Consider the following 18,866-nt stretch of genomic DNA (forward strand, 5'->3'; position numbering starts at 1 on the left):
ATGCCCTCTAATTCTATATTTTATCTTTGTTGCCCTGGCTCATTCTTCAGTGAGGTTATATGTGGCTCTTCCTTGACAGTAAGCAACTCCTCAACCTAAACAAGACACACACATCTGACCTCACATACTTAACCCCTACAACACCGGAGCTTTTCAGAAATGTATACTCCTGAAGGAGCCCTGCTTCATGTACATTTAAATAGTTCTTCTTGGGTATAAGAGATGGCTTACCAGCTAAGACTGCATACTGCTTTTCCAGAAGTCCTGAGTAGTTCAGCTCCCAGCATCCATGTTAGATGGCTTACTACTTACTACCCATAACTCAAGCTTGAAGAAGATCTGATGCGTTTAGCCTCTGAAGGCACCCACACTCACATGTATATGCCCAAACAGACACACATGAACATATAATTTTAAAATAATAAAAATTAATGTCTTTAAAGTCCTTTGGAGACTGGAGAGATGGCTCAGTGGTTAAGAGCACAGAGTGCTCTTCCAGAGGACACTAATTGGATTCCTGTCAGCCATGTTTGGCTCACAATCACCTTTAACTCCCCTCTAGGGCATCTGACACCTTTGGCCTCTGTAGGCATCTACACACACACAAACACACACACACAGAGAAACACACACACACACACACACACACACACACACACACACACACTGCAGCCTAGTGGTACCTTAGTTCCCAGGAAGCTCCCTGATGCAGATGCAGAGGCAAGCCTATCCTGCTCTTCACTCAAAATCTAAATGTGCCCATCACTAACATCAATTTCACAATAAGATTTTTTTTAGTCAGTCACCCCCTCCAAAAAAAGCCCTCAGGACCTAAACTTGGGGATATTAACAATTGTTCTGACTTATGAATAGACTAAAGTATAATTATTTCTTAGTTCACATCTTTTTGAAGCTCCAGCCATCATCCCTAGCCTGTCAATATATTTTTCACCCAATATTTTTTTATTGTAATTCTCATCCTTTCAAGAAAGCTTTCCTGGTCCTTTCTAGGTGTAGCTCCTAAGGCTTCCCTCTATTAAAACTGAAGGCCCTCTGTTCCTGTTGGGCTGTTCAGAGTAGATACAAACCTACCACACCAGGAGCTGCTGAAGAGTAGAAATGGTCTGTTTCCTGCATGATGCTTCCCCGAGCACTGCACACAGCAAATGCCTGTTGAACAAAATGTATATGTCCAAACATATCAATAGTTCTTTGAAAATAAAAGAAACAAGAAATCACTATGCTGTATCTGAGATAGTATCATGGGACTACCTTATACTTGAAACTAGATGTCTATCACAAAATCTATTCATTTGCTGATAGAATAGGGTCTTGGAGACATATCAGAGATAAAACATGATCTTTGGCTGCCCCAGCTACATTTCAGCACTAAGAATTTTTTTCTGAGCACTGTATATCCTTGTTCCCCAATATATAAATAAATTTGAATTCACCTTGAGTTGTATTAATGGGAAGATGTGGATAGTGAAATATATTACATAGTACTTCTTTCTATCTTACTATCCAAGGCTAGATCATAACCAAACACTGCATGGTATTCTCTGAGAGCTGAATGAAGATAGTAGATGAATATACTAGGATCCTTTGCTCATTAGCTATTTGTGTTTCTTCTCATCACATGGCAGTGTATTTGTTAGTACACTTTAAGATTAAGTTACAAGTGAAGTATACTTTTAGATACTATGTTGCAAAAATACATTTTTGGTTTTTCCTGCAAACAATGTATTAGATTAGTATCTGTATATTTTAGACATTGTGCTTTGAGTGACTTAACTAATCTAGTGTCTTCATCATTTTAAAAAACAATGGCATCTGTATCAGCAAGTTGAAAATAAAGACAAGAAATTTTTCCTAGTTTGCTTTGCATTGCTGTGATAAAACACCATGACCAAAAGCAACTTAGGGAAGCAAGAGTTTATTTCATCTTACAAGTCAAAGAGTCCACCATGAAAGGAAGTCAAAGCATGAATTCCAGGCAGGAGCCTGGATTCAGAAGCTGAAGCAGAGGCTATTGGGGAATGATGCTCACTCACTTCCTTACTTGCTCAGTTGGTTTTCTTATACAACCTAGAACCACCTAGCTAGCGATGGTGCTGCCCACAGTGGGTTAGGTTCTCCCATATCAGTCAGTCATTAACCAAACAAAATGCTCTGCAAGACTTTCCTACAGGCTAATCTCCAGTCTCATGGAAACATTTTCTCAACTGAGGTTTTCTCATCCCAAATGACCTGAGTTTGTGTCAAGTTGACAAAAATTAACCAGCACAAATACAGAAGAGAATTCAACTGAAAAAGAAAAAGTACAAGAATAAATAAATACATTGGTTAAAATACATATATTTAATGTGTTCATATGTAAGAATGCTACAATGTAATGTTTTTCAATTAACTCTTGTCTATTTAGTTTTGAAGCCATGCTTTGGTAATGAGCTTAAATGTTTAAAGTTTGAGGTGAATTTTATATATAATAGTTACTGGATATCTTCTATTTTCATAGATTTGATCCAGGCTACCAACGAGACCAATGTCAATATTCCTCAGATGGCCGACACCCTCTTTGAGCGGGCAACGAACAGTAGCTGGGTGGTGGTATTTAAAGCTTTAGTAACCACACACCATCTCATGGTGCATGGAAATGAGGTAACCAAATTCACAACCGTTTCTTGGTAGAGCCTGGGGTTGCAGAACATGTTGATAATTTAAGACCCATGAATTTTCACTAAAGAGGAGGAAAAGAAGAAATACATGTTTCACAGTCATCTTGAGTATAATTTCAACTTTGGATTTGGCTATCTTTAAATGTATTTTGATTTGGACTTTGTCTCAGTGAGATAGCCACATTTAAATGTATTAGTGGAAAAAATGTTAAGAGAAAGGATCAGGAGGACTGTTTTTCCACAGGAAATAATGTTTCGTGTCTATAAATGAAGATTGCTTTCATGGACTATTTACTTGTGAAAAATATTGATAAAATTAAGTTACTTCTTTTATGCAAAATTCCTAGTGAAGCCTATAGAATTTTCAGTGTTGCTGGCATATGCAGAAGTAAAAGTTCAAAATTTTTCATTGTTATTTGATGAGTGTTTCTCTGGAGTTTTAAAAGAAACCTCTTTCTTAGAGAAAGTTGGCAGCATAGGAAACTACCTAACTAAGTGAGCAAATACAATAGAAGTTGTAAAAATAAATGAATAAAACACGGTTTTAACATCATCAATTGTTTAAAGGTATAATGTCCTTTAACTCTAGTTTTTGTTTTTCAGAGATTTATTCAGTATTTGGCCTCTAGAAATACGCTATTCAACCTCAGCAACTTTCTAGATAAAAGCGGATCCCACGGTGAGAATGGCAAATCTAGGGGTGGGCATTAATCCAAAGTCGCTGTCACTGAGCATTCTATTGGTTATCTGAGAAAGTAATGGGAAAGTAACTATTAAATTAACTATTTAATTGTACACAATTGATCATATATTAATATTATATATACATTAATTTTATTTTGTCTCTTGGAGTGTTCACTTTAAAAAGGGAACCTGGACTTAATCTGTCTCACAGTTTGCTTATAAAGATTCAGGACATGAGGGAGTAAAAGTCATCAACCAAATTTAAAAGAAAGATTGCTCTCTTAAAGAAATGTTTCTAAGTTAATGCAGCTCGGACCATTACTTCTGGCTCATTCGTTGTATTTGCTTACTATTGCATACATGTGAAGCTAGATAGGCCCATATCAGATGGCTGCATGTGTTACATATGAAACAGGCTGTTGTGTATAACAGTAGATACAAATACACTATCCGTGCTGGATAGTGTAATCACCGTATTGAATGGCCAGAGCGCCCCATATGGAAGAATCTTGGCTTATAAGTAGGGTGGTAATGAGGCTTGCTGCAACATGTTGAGCTCCTTCTTAGAGGCAACTGTGACAATCCTTGTCTGTTTTGAAGAGCTATAGAATAATTACTTGTATGAGAAGTACAATGGAAAGCATTGTGTTCACGACTGTCTCCTCTCGCTCTCCCCAGGATATGATATGTCTACGTTCATACGGCGTTACAGTAGATACCTGAATGAGAAGGCTTTTTCCTACAGACAGATGGCATTTGACTTTGCCAGAGTGAAGAAAGGGTATGGCTCTCTTGCTCTTTTTCTTATTTACTTAAGCACAGCAAATCCTCTAGGCATACATGATTTATTTAACTAAGCTTATATGCCAGCTAGCATTGATCCTGGCAGGCTCAGTCCACACTCACCTGAAGAGACAGCTGAGGAAGTCAGTATGACAGAAGCTACCCTCAAGTGTGCAGTACTGAAGTGTGTTCATGTGTAACAATCTGATTGGCTGCTCAGAAATTATGTGATGCAAAATTTTATTTGTTAAAACTGACTCAATATCCTTAATCTAAATATCTTTAAATAACTTAAGGAAAGAATTGACAAGACTCATTTCAGGGTATAGTGGTGTTAATGAAAACATTTATTTATAGAAATTTTAATTGAGGTGAAAACAGTGTATGTGATGATTTAGTGTTGAGAGTAATACTTTCCTAGGAAATATGCATACCATAATTTAATGATTGACATTACTTACTATTTAAGAAAGTCTCAATGAAGCAGAAAAAATGAATTTTAATATACAAGTGTCATTTATTTGTCTCTGAATAGATGCTTTAATCTGGGCCAAAATGTTCAGCCAGAAGCACATGCAGACCTTTTGTCTGTTTGTAACTGAAAGTAATGATAAAGTGTTGTAAAGGTTCATTATTTTATTTTAAGAATCTATAGAGGGGCTGGAGAGATGGCTCAGCATTTAAGACTGTGGTTCTCAACCTTCCTAATGCTGTGACTCTTTAATACAGTTCCTCATGTCGTGGTGACCCCCAATCATAAAAATGTTTTCATTGCTGCTTCATAACTAACTTTGCTGCTTTTCTGTCTGTCTGTGGTGTTGTAGGGCTGATGGGGTGATGAGAACAATGGTCCCTGAAAAGCTCCTGAAGAGCATGCCAATTCTGCAGGGGCAGATTGATGCACTGCTGGAGTTTGATGTATGTATCCCGTATCCCGTGTGAAATGTTGCTCGCATAATTGGCCCTTGTCTCTCCTTCGAAAGGGCTGCCAGTCAGTTAGCTGTTGACATAGGGTCATCTCTAGAAGGTCTTTGTGTAGATGAATTACAGGAACATTTCACTCAGTTTTTTAGGCCCCCAGAGTGTTCCAAAGTTTACAAACTGTTTCCTATGGTCAGAGAAAGGTGAGCACAGCATTCTGGAGCCTTCTATTCTGAGTGAAATGATAGCTTGGTGTGCTTGTAAGATGAAGTATGCACAAGATGCTCCCCAGGTAGCTAAATAACCATGCTTTCTAATCAGAACCCATCTGACATGGACTACCTAAGTGACACTGTCCACCAGGGAGTGATTTTGCATTATCACTGATAACAAGCCTTTTTTGGTAGTCAGTAAGTATTATTTGTTTGTTAAAGAGCACACCTGTTGGGATTGGAGAGATGGCTCAGTGCTTAAGACAGTAGCTGCTTTTGTAGAGAACTGAGTTCAATTTACCACACCTACATGGCAGTACCCAACCAGCTCCAGTTCCCAGGGATTAGATGCCCTAATCTAACTTCCATAAGCACCAAGCACACAGGGGGTGCACAGACAGACATACATGAAGGCAAAATAGCCATATGCATAAAGAATAATTTTTAAAAACCATAACCTGAATTGGTTGTGATGAATTCATCAGTGCATATGTGTGATAAAGTTGTATAGAACTAGATACAACGGAAGCATATACAAGTAAACCCAGGGAACTCTGAATGCAGTCGGTTGATTTTGTCATACAGTATCCTGGCTGTGACATAATTAACTAGAATTCTGTGAGCTCTTTTATTACATTTGGGAGAAACTAGGTCACTGCCATATGGAATCTACCTCTTTTACTTTTTACAACTGCTTGTAAATGTATAATTGACTCAAAAAATAACAGTTAAGAGGACCTGAGTCATGAAAAAAAAATATTTTGACGTGTAGGAAAGTTCTGAGCTCTCATTGTCAGCTCCTCTGTAATTTGATAGTTGTCTAAAACACTTTCTTCAGATACTCCTAGCTTAAAGTCTTTGTTAAGATTCTATGGCTTAGACTATAATTGAGCCCTTCTCGTAACAACTCACTCTTGTGAAATTTCAAGAAGAAATTGCAAGCCGTCACACTGGTTTTTGATGGATTTTACAGTAAGATCTTTATTGGACATCTAATCTTAATTTTTTACTTTCTTTTTGTTTATCTATTTTTAGCTTTCCTCTTCCTTACTAAGGGTTCTAGCTTAAATAATCAAAGCATTTTCAACCAGTCCTTTGGTATTGCTATGCTTAATAGAAGTTACCCAACATTTTTAGACTACAAGTGAATTTCTTAGTTTGAGACATTTTATTATGACTTGAGAAAAAATACTAACTTGATGATATGCAGCTAAAGTTAAATGCTCGTTTTTCTAGGTGCATCCAAATGAACTAACAAATGGGGTCATAAATGCTGCATTTATGCTTCTTTTCAAAGATCTTATCAAACTGTTTGCTTGCTACAATGACGGCGTCATTAACTTACTTGGTAAGTGGCACTGCTGCGACCCATTTGGGCTGACTGGGTTGTGATAAGGCTGACAAATTCATCATCTGCGGGGATGAATCTGTTGTCTAGTTTCTGGAGCACTAAAGTGAGTACCTCAGCACTGGCAGGTTTGTATGAGATTCGTGATACTGAGGGATTCCTGATGGCAGTGCTGGCTGAGCGAGGTGGCCACAAGGATGAATACATATCTAGGGTAGACATCTAGTACAAGGTAGGCAGACTGATGATCTCCTCCTTCATAAAAGGACCTGTCCCACAGTAGTAAAGACTAGTACTGATGGCGGGCACCAGCTCAAGTAGGAATCCTGAGCTGTTGGTTGTAGTAATTATTTAAAAAATGGCCACTGGTTCAAGCTAAGTATCTAAGCTGTGGCAGCTCTGCCTAGCTCAGCTGCCATGTTTCTCGGCCGGAGGCCACATGCACTCAGCAGCTAGAACTGGCCAGCCAGAAACACCAGCCCTGCCACCCACGAGATGCCAGCATAAGAGATGGTTCTGCCAGTCTTCCATACTGTCTCCACAAGGCTGGAGACCATCCCTCCATCCACACGGCCCAGTAGAAAGATGAGACTCTAATGCTTAAAGATTAATCAAAGGCTTATATATTTGGTAATGATCAGTAACAGGATACCCATACAATCAGAAGTGTAACCCAATATCCAACCTAGATATACCAACTACCTTTGACTGCTACAGACACGTGAACATCTGCCTCCATCTCCTTCCTCTCTCTCTCTCTCTCTCTCTCTCTCTCTCTCTCTCTCTCTCTCTCTTTCTCTCTCTCTCTCTTTCTCTCTCTCTCTTGGCTCCTCCTCTTTCTTTTCTTCTTCCTTTCCTAGCCCCTCCTCTTTTCCTCTTCCTCTCCTAACTCCTCCCACCTTAGCTCCTCCTACAGCTGTTCATCCTGTTCAGTTTCCACTCTAACTTCACTGATACTCCTGTAGCATTTTCTCCTCATAACTAGTAGCTTGTTGGTAGTGTATGCCTCTTGATTCACATATGGGAAAAACTGGCTCATGATATTTATCTAATTTGAAAGGTCCATCCACTTCCTTCATCCAGGTCTGTCCCTAACTCCTTGTAATCAGTACATCCAACCCAGTTGCTACCCATGACTTGGTGGTCTCCCCTAAGTCTTGCTACAAGAGGAAAGGTGGACACTATACTATAAAAGGCTTGGCCTACTATGAAAGTTTCATTTTCCTATTCAGGTCACCCCTTTGCAGAGTTATTATTCACTATGTTACTTCCAGCTAGTACCAAACTGCAATTTCTTCTTTTGTTATGAAGAATTTCCTAAAGGCCACAGATATTATTTAAAGGATAAATGAGAGACATGACTGTGCATGAAAGAGACTCTGGAAATGACTCTATATTCATACAAGTGGTCTGCTTATTCATGTCTTGCTTGACTGATATATATCCTAGAATATCATCATGTTTGTCCAACTTTACAGCTTGATTGATTATATAGTGCCCACTCTGTGTCTGAGGACCACTTCGTTCTCTGTGTTCAGGATCTTGGTCTCTAGATGTAAGCCAACAACAACTCCTTTAAAGGACATCACTGTTATCTGAAGAAGACAAGTCTTTATTATCACTAGGGGCCTATGCTGGAGCATGATAGAGGGATTTCACAACATGTAAATCAATTGCACACTCCTTAAGTACCTTGAGATTCTTCTGGAACTAAGGCTCTGGTAGCCTAAGTTTGAAGCAGTTATGGAACTTTCTGTGGCCTGAACTGTGCTCTTTGCTGTCACCATGCAGGATGTTCTTCATACAGCAGCATGCCCACATGTCAGTGTGTCTCCTGAAAATTCAAGGCAGCTTGGCAGACTCTGAACTATGTCTTAGTTACAAGGAGCTCCAACTGCAAAATGTACCTTTAACATAAAGCATTCTGTAAACTACCCAGACCTTTGGAGACTCAGAAACCTTATTAAGGTGGCATGTCCAGGAACTTTCATGGATTCTGCCTCCCCCTTTGCCAGTTATGTCTCTTACCAAGACATGCCTGATGCCTGAAGTTCTTGCCCAGTGAGATGTCATCAGAGCAGTGTCCTATGGGATTGTGGTACCACACAGGTTGATGTTCTTAAGATGAGAACATCAATGGTTGTAAATACCACCTCTGCTTGCTGACAGAAAACTCCTGATGGTCTCTGGGATAGAAATAAATGCATCTTGTACCTCAGTAGCCACCTCCCAGATGCCAAGAATTGTGCTAATTCTCCTCTGGTGAAAGAGGACACATTTGGGTCTCTGTGAGTAGGTTTTATTGCTTAATTAAGTTTACAGTAACCATTGTTAACCTCTAAAACTTTTTTTTCCACAAACAAAATATTCAGGTTACCCGGAGATGAAGTAGAATTGCTATTCCTGTGTCTGCACTTCAAATTGTGACAACTTTGCTAGTGTCAAAGTATATCCCTTTTTAGGAACCAAGGGAAGTACCCACAGGTCATTCTGTACATTCACTAGACTGTAAAGAGTTTAGAAGTCACCATTGTTCTAACATGTAAAGAACTGAGAAGGCTGGAAAACTAACTCTCTTTGGAGTCACAAGAGAGGTTAGGCACAGGAAAAACCTCTGCCACTGCAATTGGAGAAGCCAACCAGTATACATAGTAAATCCTGGCTAACCTGATAATCACTCAAAAGTGAAGACTACTGTGGGAACTGGGGCAGAGGTAGGAAGACCTGACTGACACATTGCTGGAGGCAGACTACAGACAAGCATGAGAGCTGTGACAAGGCCACACTTGCATTTTGCTTTTAGGAGCTCAAGTAGGTTCCCTATCTGTTCTGGAATGTGGGGGAGGGGGAGAGAAGGACAGCTGCCCCTCAGTTTATAGTTGGCTTTCATCCTGACCACTTATCTGATTACATCTGATAAAATTAGGCTAAAATTTTAAACTAGTGAAGAAATCTACTTTACCAAATTGGTGTCTGCTACTGAAACATGTGTTCCAGAAGCTCAGAGACATCACCTCTGATGAATATCCCCCAAAATACAGGGCCTATTTTCTTTTTTAATACAGGCCTATAATTTTTGAACTCTAGAAACAAAAAAAATGGGGAGGGGGAATGTTGAAAGAATCAAGAGAGCGAAAAATCATGTACCGGTAAAGAAGCAAAAATAAGAATTATATGTAAGATCTTCTCAGAAGCCAGGCAGACAAGAAGGGACAAGAGTGAAGTATGCAAAATGTTGAGAAGGACTCTCAACACCCTTGAATCCTAAATTCTTGGAAATTATCCTTCACAGGACTGGTGAAATAAATGCCTCAGGTTAAGGGCATTTGCTATCATTGCAGAAGACTGGGTTTGTTCCCAGAACAGCAGGTAGCTCATAACCACCTATGACTCCAACTTTAGGGAGTCTGACACCCTCTTCTGGCCTCTGTGGGCATACATACATACAAATACAAATTAAAAATACCCCAGATAGGGAACCAATGACAGACCAAAGTATAGATATTGCCAAGGTCCAAATTAGTAAGCCAATAAGATTCATTAGCAAAACTGACTCAAACACAGCAACATCACCAAAGCCCACCCCAGCGTGGCTAACAGTTATGAAATCTGTAAACCTTAAGAACACTCTGCAGCCTGCAGGTAGCTCAACAGGATGAAGATTGTATATTCCCAGTAGCTTAGTTGGTCTCTGCTCCTTCTAGGCAGATTAGCTTGTTTGAGTGTCTCTCAGCAGTTCTTACTGCTAATATATGCTGAGGAGAGTGAATCTGTTCAGTCTGAGGAACTTCCTGAAGTTCTTTAGTTGCTTACTTCCCCAGCTTAATGAGCTTCCAGTAGAATGGAGTGTTCTCCTATCTATTCAGACATCCTGAATCTTAAAGAACTTCCCTCCAAGTCAGTTTTATTTCGAAGAAAAGTGCTACACAGCCTCGGTCAAACAAACATTGAACCACAGATTTTAAAAAGACACCTTACAACAAAGGCATGCAAATGTGAAATATGCATATGAAAACAGTCACCTATTGTGACATCCTTCAGGTGATAAAAATCAAAACAACAAGCCAGTCTGAAAACAATGCACTGTCTCTGATTCCAATTGTGTGTCATTCTAGAAAATTAAACTAAGGACTCAGTCAAGAAGTCACTGCTGATTAGCAGGGAGTAGTATGAAAAGGCGGAGCACAGGGGATTGAGGGCAGTGTGCCAGTTGTGTGACACCTGAACAGTGAATTCATAGACATCAGAATCACCAGGAATGCCAACTGTGAACATTGGGTGATGTGACATCATAGGCTGGCGAACTGTAGCTAACACAACATTCACACAGAACCTGAGTAGCATTTATGCCTGATGGCAAGGAGAATGCAGACAATCTCTGCATTATACATTCATTTTTGCCAAAATGCTCCAAAAGCTAGTTGTAGGTTTCTGTTTGTGTTAAGTGCACATGTATATATTTTACTGTCTAGGAATGCCCCGTTCCCAGCTGTGCCTGTTTATTCTGTAGTGGTCACTGTACTGACAACTAGGATAAAGTACCTTCAGTAGAGTTTAAGAACTTTGCTCAAGAATGTATGGAATCCTCACTAGAACTCAACAGTTCCTGTTTCTATAGGTCTGAGATGGATGGAACGCTCTTTAGAGATGCGTTCCTGCTAGGCAGAGTAGTTCGTTTTGGTAACTTCTGTATTAGAGCCCCACCTGAATGCTCACACTTAAATCCCCAGCCTTTGACGTGTTTATCCAAGTGGATAAATTGTTGATCATATTGCAAATCCAGCTTACTGTTCTTTTTTTTCCTGCCCAGCAGCTTTAGGGTCCATTACAATTTTCCATATGTTGTCATTTAGGTGTCATTTGATGGTTCATGGCACAGGGGTAGGAGGATGACGTGAGGTAACAGGGTACCCAGTTAGATTTGTATTTCAGACCAATGTACTTCCTTCCAAAAGTTTTATTTTATGTGTATGGTTATTTTGCCTGCATGTATATCTGTACACCCTGTACAGTGCTCACAAAGTCAGAAGAGAGCATTGACTCCCTGGAACTGGAGTTACAGAGAGATGTGAGCCTCCATGTGGATACTGGGAATTAAACCTAGGTCCTCTGGAAGAGCAACAAACGCTCTTAACAACTGAGCCATTTCTCCAGCATAAAACATGAATACATTTTTTAGAATTAATAAGTCACGCAATACTTCTAATAAAATGTGTTTTTGTCATGCAGTCTCCTTCCTGAGTCAGACTCTATACATGGTCTGTCTCTCAAAAAGCTTTATCCCAAAAACAATCTTAGGCACAGTATGCCAGAGCTGGAAATCAGCCTGACTAATCTTGTAAATTGCTTAACTTCAGAATAAATGAGGAACTTCTGTGTACAGCCTCACTATATTCCCTGTGATGTCATAGCATTCCTGCAGAAAGACAGCTGAAAAGAGGGGGCTCAGGGGTTCAAGCAAAATAAGGGCTCCTGGCTGAAAGCTGTTTTTCCTGTCTGAGCAGGCTAGTCCTTCCTTCCTTAGATGTTGGTATCTTACCCTTGATACATTAGAATTACTGGATTCTAAGTCTCACTTTGGGTCAGGAAGCAGCTGGCAGGGAGTGTGGGTGGTAGAAGCCGAGGGACAACTGTGTGTGAGGGAAAATCTGAAGCACGGGCTGACACAAAACAATCTCACAGTGCCACGGTTTAACTTTGCCTCAAGCCAAATGTGAAACACTGTGTTTCCCTTCTTTCTTAAGTCCCTCAGTGGCAGCATGGGCAGCCACTTACTTTGTTGTTTTATTGGCCTTGTTCATACTGAGGCAGACTAGACCATGGCTTGATAAGCTTCATTCTAGAAAAGTAAAGGAAGCTTAACTCAGTCTTTGAGGATCCCGGCTTTCTGTGGGCAGAGATGGCTACCAGGTATATACCTGATCCCCGTCACCAGGTATATATCCCTGATCCCAGGTTTGCTGTGTGACAGTTAAGAGTCTACTTCTTGGAGTCTATTCAAGTACCAAAAAGTGTGTCTTCAGAACAGAAAGAAAGAAAAAATAAACAGAAAGAAAAATAAGAAAAGAGAAACTCCTTCACACTTCTAACTAGAAAGGATTCTAGTATAGGAAGGTAGATACTTCTATAGGTGCCTAAAGCTTCTAGAAACTGGCTCTGAGCTTTGTGTCCTGCTGGAATTAAGCTCCTATGTTTGCAGGACCTGCTTCTTCAAGGCTGCCAGTTGAGGTTACTTTACAAAGAAGAAGCTGTCTTGGAGGCCCAGCTTCTTGGCAGCACCGGGAAAGCTGGGAAATGGACACTTGAAGCTATAATCCAGGATTAAGGATCATGTGGCTGTTACTTTAATCATTGTGCCTCTAAATCCAGGAAGCTGGGCAGTGGGTAGCAGGATGCTGCAGGCAAGTAATCTGCCGATGCTTTGGCTTCTGCCTGTCAGAAGCAATAGACTGAGCAGTAGCAGAAGGCCAAGGAAGACAGCCTCTGCCTCAGGGTTACCTTCTAACTCTAGTTGCTGTGCAGGGCTGAGGCTGGTGGGTGGGGCCAGTCACTCACATCAAATGCGCTGCTCTGGGGGAGTGGGGAGATGTTTACCTTCTCTGGCAGATTCCTGCCCTAAATATGAAGTTGAAAACGAAATGAATTCTCATTTCAGGTGAGAGATGTTATCAGACAGATTTTCCTATTACTTTTCTGTAGGTCATCCTTACTCTTCCTTGGGCTTTTTCCTATGGCTTACTTCAGGCCACTGTCTCTATTAGATAAGCCACAAATGGATTCTTTCAGTTCTGACTGTTCATATGAATATTAGCATTGCAATTCTTACTGTTTGTGGCTGTGCAAATCCAGATATTATGTTCTTTCCTGACATACACAGACTCCGAAACTGAATTCTTCAGCTTGTTGCCCTGAATCTCTTTTTTTCCTTGTGCCTTTGGTCTTTTCAACACACAATTCCCCACCCCACTTTGTAGCTCATCTTCCTGGGCTCTGCAGCCTGTCAGCAGTGACGTCTTGTTGCTTCTTTCTCATCCTTTCTCACTTAGCTTTATTCCCACTTCGCCATCAATAGCCGTGGATTTGGTGCCCGCCATTCGCTTAGCAATCAGGCAGGTTCAGCCGTGTGATTCTTCCCACCGCCAGCCTGACAGCTGCTAAGCTGATAGCCTGCTTTACTCTGCATTATATTGATTTCATACATAGTTGGTATCAAGAGGATGGTTTCTGTTTAGATTAAAATAATAGCTCTTTGAGCCATTTTAATTTTTAATTTGAAAATGTTAGCTTACTGACTGAATTAAAAGGGGGAAGATTATAGGACCACAGACGCTGAACTTTTTTGTGTGAAGGACTTTGGAGAATCGGTCCAACCCTATTTCTCCTCCCCTTAATTTCCAGTGAAGCCTTCATTAGCTTTGTCTAGCTAGCAGGGAGGCACACAAGACAGGGATCCTGATTGTTCCCAGGCAAGTATGTATTTTGCTTATAGGAGTGTGACTTATGGAAATGTGTGTAAGTTGAAATCAAGGACTTGCTAACCGAGTACTTTGTGAATAAACACAATTAGAAACAATTTGATAGCACAAACTAAGTGCTATCTTAGTCCAAGTTTCTATTGCTGAGATGAAACACTATGACCAAAAGCAAGTTGAAGAGGAAAAGGTTTATTACACTTCAGTATCACAGTTTATTCTCAAAGACACTCAGGGCAAGAACTCAAACAGGTCAGGAACCTGAAAGCTGGAGCTGATGGATGCAGATGCCTTAGAGGGGTGCTGTTTACTGGCTTGACACTTCTGGCTTCCTTGGCCTGCTTACTTATAGACCCCAAGCCCCCCAGCCCAGAAGTGGTGGTGCCACCCATTATGTACTGAGCCCTACCCCATCAGTCACTAATTAAGAAAATACCCTATAGGTTTGCTTACAGCCCCATCTCACATAGTCTGATTTTGTAGAGTCATTTTCTTAATTAAGGTTTCCTCCCCTCAGATGGCTGAGGCTTGTGTCAAAGTGAGATCATCATCATCATCATCATCATCATCATCATCATGATGGCAGGGCAAATGCTACAAAACTTACACGTGTTTGATTGTCATAGTGAAACTCAGACATCCAAGTGAGACACCTTGCTTACTAAGGACCTAGATATAGTCCACTTGGAAATCTCTCTCAGGATTTAGAAATCAGTGCTGAAACATTGTATCACAGTTTTACAGATGTCAAATTTGATCATTTCAGATACTTAAAAGCAACATGTAGTCTTTAGTGGGGGAAAAAAAGAGGTCCATAGAAATAGGACTTAATCTGGACTCTTCTTTTGACTCCAGGGAATGAAGGAGCCTTGTAATTTGCTGCCTCAGTAAGACACTGTGTGTTGCCTTCTGTGTCATTGCTATTTCACTGTCAGAAACAGCTATGAGATTATAGCCTGGAGAGAGAGTGATTGAAGGCCTTTTGTTATTGAACCCCAGCTTACCATGAAAAACAAAAAAGAAAAATATAGAAGAGATAACAAAAATTGCTCAACTGTTGGTGTATTAGTTCAAAGGGAAAATTGATATTTCTCAGTTTGATTTGTTTTCTCATGTTGCTCCTGAAGATCTATAGAAAGAAATAACTTAGATGATGTTGAAGAAAAGTAATTTAAGAAATTGGAACAACATGGTCTGAAGAGTAAAGGGAAGACAGGAAGAAGTATAATTTTTTCAAAATAAATCCTAGTTTTCCATTTTCTTATAGCACCATAGGTTGTGATCCATTGTAACAGCACGATGCTTTCAGAAGCATTAGAAAACAGGCTAGGGTAGATAAGAAAGGCTCTTTAGAGTTGACCTTTGAAAACATTCTTAATGTATCCTTTAGCAATTTCATGCTTGCATATAAATATTTCTATCTTATGCTCCCCCCACCCCATGGAGACTTTCTTCACAACACATTATCTTCTACTTTCAAATCTATTTTTATGACCCACTGAGGTTAACTAGGCTTGCTTACATGTCTGTGAGCCGGGTAGGGACCACTTACCAGAGCATGGTCAACTTGTCAGCTGGTCTTTTGAAAACAATATGAAGAAAAGTACTCATCTCGCTAAATCTTGGCATGAGGAAAACAGCATGTGTTTGTTTCTTTGACCCTTTTACTTGACTTAAATGCCCTACAGGGGAGATCTGTGTAAAAAAGTAAAATCACCACAGGCAGTCAACAGAAGGTAATGAGCAGTCACCCCTGGTAATTAGTTCTTCTAATTATATATTTTCAAACTTTTCTTAAGAAAATTAAAAATACTTGTGAGGTAATAAAATTATAAGTTGAGTGACACGAAGAGTTCGCATGTGAGAGAGTATAGTCAGAGCATGACTTTTACCGTATGCAAATTTAAAGAGGCACATTTCTAGAGCAGAAGCCGAGATATCTCTGTCTCTTCTGTAGACAGTCCTTTACTGTGCCGCCATTTACAGAGTCAGCTGATAATGACTGACAGAATGTGTTGACAAATGACGGTCAAACCCTCTGAGAAAGCATTGGTTGTTTCTGTTTTTAAAACATATATGAAAAAGCACCTTGTCATAAACAGAGTACCTTATGACTGAATTCTTGGGAAGGGTGACAAGAGAACAAGATCATCCTGTCTCTCAGTAATGTCAAGAAAAACTAGGCTCACACAGCAGAAACCCATGAAGTGTTTGGTGAGCCAAAGGCTATAAGAGCCCCCACTTTAGCCGGGCAGTGGTGGCGCACGCCTTTAATCCCAGCACTTGGGAGGCAGAGGCAGGTGGATTTCTGAGTTCGAGGCCAGCCTGGTCTACAGAGTGAGTTCCAGGACAGCCAGGGCTACACAGAGAAACCCTGTCTCGAAAATCAAAAAAAAAAAAAAAAAAAAAGAGCCCCCACTTTATCTTTCAAAAAACATGCCATAATACTTGATAGATAGTTTATGACCAATCTAAGCATCAACTTATATGAGTAGAAATTAAAAAGAATTCTTCAGTTCTGAAAGACATATACATGCTGGGTTTATAATGTTTGATTATTGCTCTATGTGATCTAGTAAGAAAATAATGACCCTACGGCTGGGATGTAACCCACTGTAGAGCTTAGCATGGTTTCAGTCTCCTGCATCCAAGAGAGAAAGGGTGGGTAAGAAGGTCAGGAGACAGGAAAGAAATAAGAGAATGTGGATGCTGTGGAATGCAGCCATAGCTTGTGAGTTATGGTTGTTATTAGAAACAATTTTTAAAGTAAGTACTGAGGCATGGGGGTCATGACTTGAATGTATTACGATGGTTCCTGTATGCTTCCAGCTCAGTTCCTTTGTTGCTGAAATTGTTTCAAGTGAGACAGATGAACCATGCGTCTTTCTCCAGCTACTCGGAGTCCCTCTGTTGAGAAGCCACTTTAGCATTTTCCTGCCTATGCTTTAATTCAGGCCCTAAGCTTGAGGTAGTGGCTGTAAGAAATGCCTAGAGTAAAACAGAATTCTTCAAACAGCTTGTCCCTTATCTCTTCTAGAAAAATTTTTCGAGATGAAGAAAGGTCAATGCAAAGACGCATTAGAAATTTACAAACGGTTTCTAACTAGAATGACTCGAGTATCTGAATTCCTCAAGGTTGCGGAGGTAAGTGATCCAAGCTTTGTGGCTAAGGCAACCAGAACTAGTGTGCAGCATAATGTCTGGTCTGACAGAACATCTAGCACATGTCCAGGATGTGTTAGCATGAGAGGACATCTTACAGTCACTTCTCACACCCCTGCCTCCCTGTTAGATGCACTCAGAAAAAATGTTCATAGGTTATACTGCTGTTCTACAAGTTGGCCCAGTGCCCCGTTCCACCTAATGGCTGTTTTGTTGTTGTTGTTCTATTGTAAGAAAGTTTTGTTTTTGAACCCTACATTTACCTTTTAAAAAAATCTATCCATTGTTTATAAAGTATAAATCATGAATCCTCATCTCCCTTACCCTGTCGATGACTTAAATATAATTAAAAGGCTAAAGTATAAATTATTTTATAAGGATTATACAATGTTTCTTAAGGGTGTTTCTTACACTTAACCATAACAACTGCAAAACACGGTTGGCGTTCTTGAGATTATCTGTAAATTGGAGCTTTTTGTCTCTTACGGAATTCAATACTTGAATCATGCTGGTACTAGAAGTGATGACGTTACTATACCTCTGGTGGGATGGCCAGTGGGTCCTTGTCACACATGTGGACTGACTGATGCTAGAGCCGGGGTGCAGGGTAAGAGGCTCCAGACTCATAGCAAAGCCTGTGACACTGTGGACATGGGACATGGGATGTCTGTGCTTCTTTATTACTAGAAGGATATAATTCCTTGAATTTTTTCTGTTACATGGGTTTATTGTTTATATTTTGTATGACTTTATCCCTTGGTTTAGCCACAGTTATTAGTATAATCTAGTAAAAATCATTGCTCAACTTTTTCTGTGAAAGATCACCTGTGCACAGGCACCCCTCTGAGCAGAAGGTTGCTTTGCTGCCCCATTACCTCCTGGGGCAGGTGCGTCCCAACTCCCCACTTGTTGCTCTAGAGGAGGCAGGAACTGGGCAGTGTGCAGTGTACACACACTTCTCCAAACAGCAAGCAAAGCTGGCCCCAACAGCTTTAGGAGAAAGGCTTGCTGACACAGAGGCTTGCTGACACAGAGGCTTGGTTTTTTACATAAGCTTGTTTTGCATCTCTTCATGCCTCATGTTGACACAAGTCAAATTCGTGCCAGTGAAGAGGAGACACACGGAGCAGGTGTCATTCCAAGAGTCTTTCTTTAAGTCACTGAGTAATAGAAGTGTTTTGTGAACATTTATAAGACTGTTTCTAGAATGAACACTAATTTATGAAACAAAATACTAGAATAAGCATCTAAAGTTCAATGGGATAACTTTAATCATATCTATATAGTTCTCTTTTGTATTTACATAATGACCTTTATCATTGAACATACTAACGGTAGTATAAAATAACAGTTTGGTTATGATCAGTCAATACAAAACGTTCAGAACTTAGTTGTGTCACAGACAGTATTCTTGCATCATATGGGCTCCTACTTAATGGTTAATCTGCAGTTAGAATCGTTTTCCTAAAGAGTCTAAGGAAGGCTTCAGAATGTCATTTTAAACATGTAACTGCGGCTGAGAGGGTATCTCAGTGATAGAGCAGTGTGATTGATATAAGGCTCTCTGTCAGAGTTTTGATATGACGGAAGATAAGCAACAAACTAA

The 18,866-nt window shown here is 40.1% G+C and overlaps 1 protein-coding gene across 3 annotated transcripts in view; it reads left to right on the forward strand.

Annotated features, from left to right (window-relative positions):
- Positions 1 to 18,866, forward strand: part of Snap91 (synaptosome associated protein 91) — a 110,374-nt gene that overhangs the window by 35,934 nt on the left and 55,574 nt on the right. For all 3 annotated transcript variants that reach the window (XM_028756183.1, XM_028756181.1, XM_028756182.1), the window contains exons 3-8: positions 2,519 to 2,661; positions 3,282 to 3,357; positions 4,041 to 4,143; positions 4,970 to 5,063; positions 6,515 to 6,626; positions 17,136 to 17,242. In XM_028756183.1, the coding sequence (XP_028612016.1) occupies positions 2,519 to 2,661; positions 3,282 to 3,357; positions 4,041 to 4,143; positions 4,970 to 5,063; positions 6,515 to 6,626; positions 17,136 to 17,242 (635 nt within the window). The remainder of the gene's footprint in view (positions 1 to 2,518; positions 2,662 to 3,281; positions 3,358 to 4,040; positions 4,144 to 4,969; positions 5,064 to 6,514; positions 6,627 to 17,135; positions 17,243 to 18,866) is intronic.

Source organism: Grammomys surdaster, unplaced genomic scaffold, assembly GCF_004785775.1.
Source record: "Grammomys surdaster isolate TR1022 unplaced genomic scaffold, NIH_TR_1.0 126113, whole genome shotgun sequence".
NCBI classification, from domain to species: domain Eukaryota; kingdom Metazoa; phylum Chordata; class Mammalia; order Rodentia; family Muridae; genus Grammomys; species Grammomys surdaster.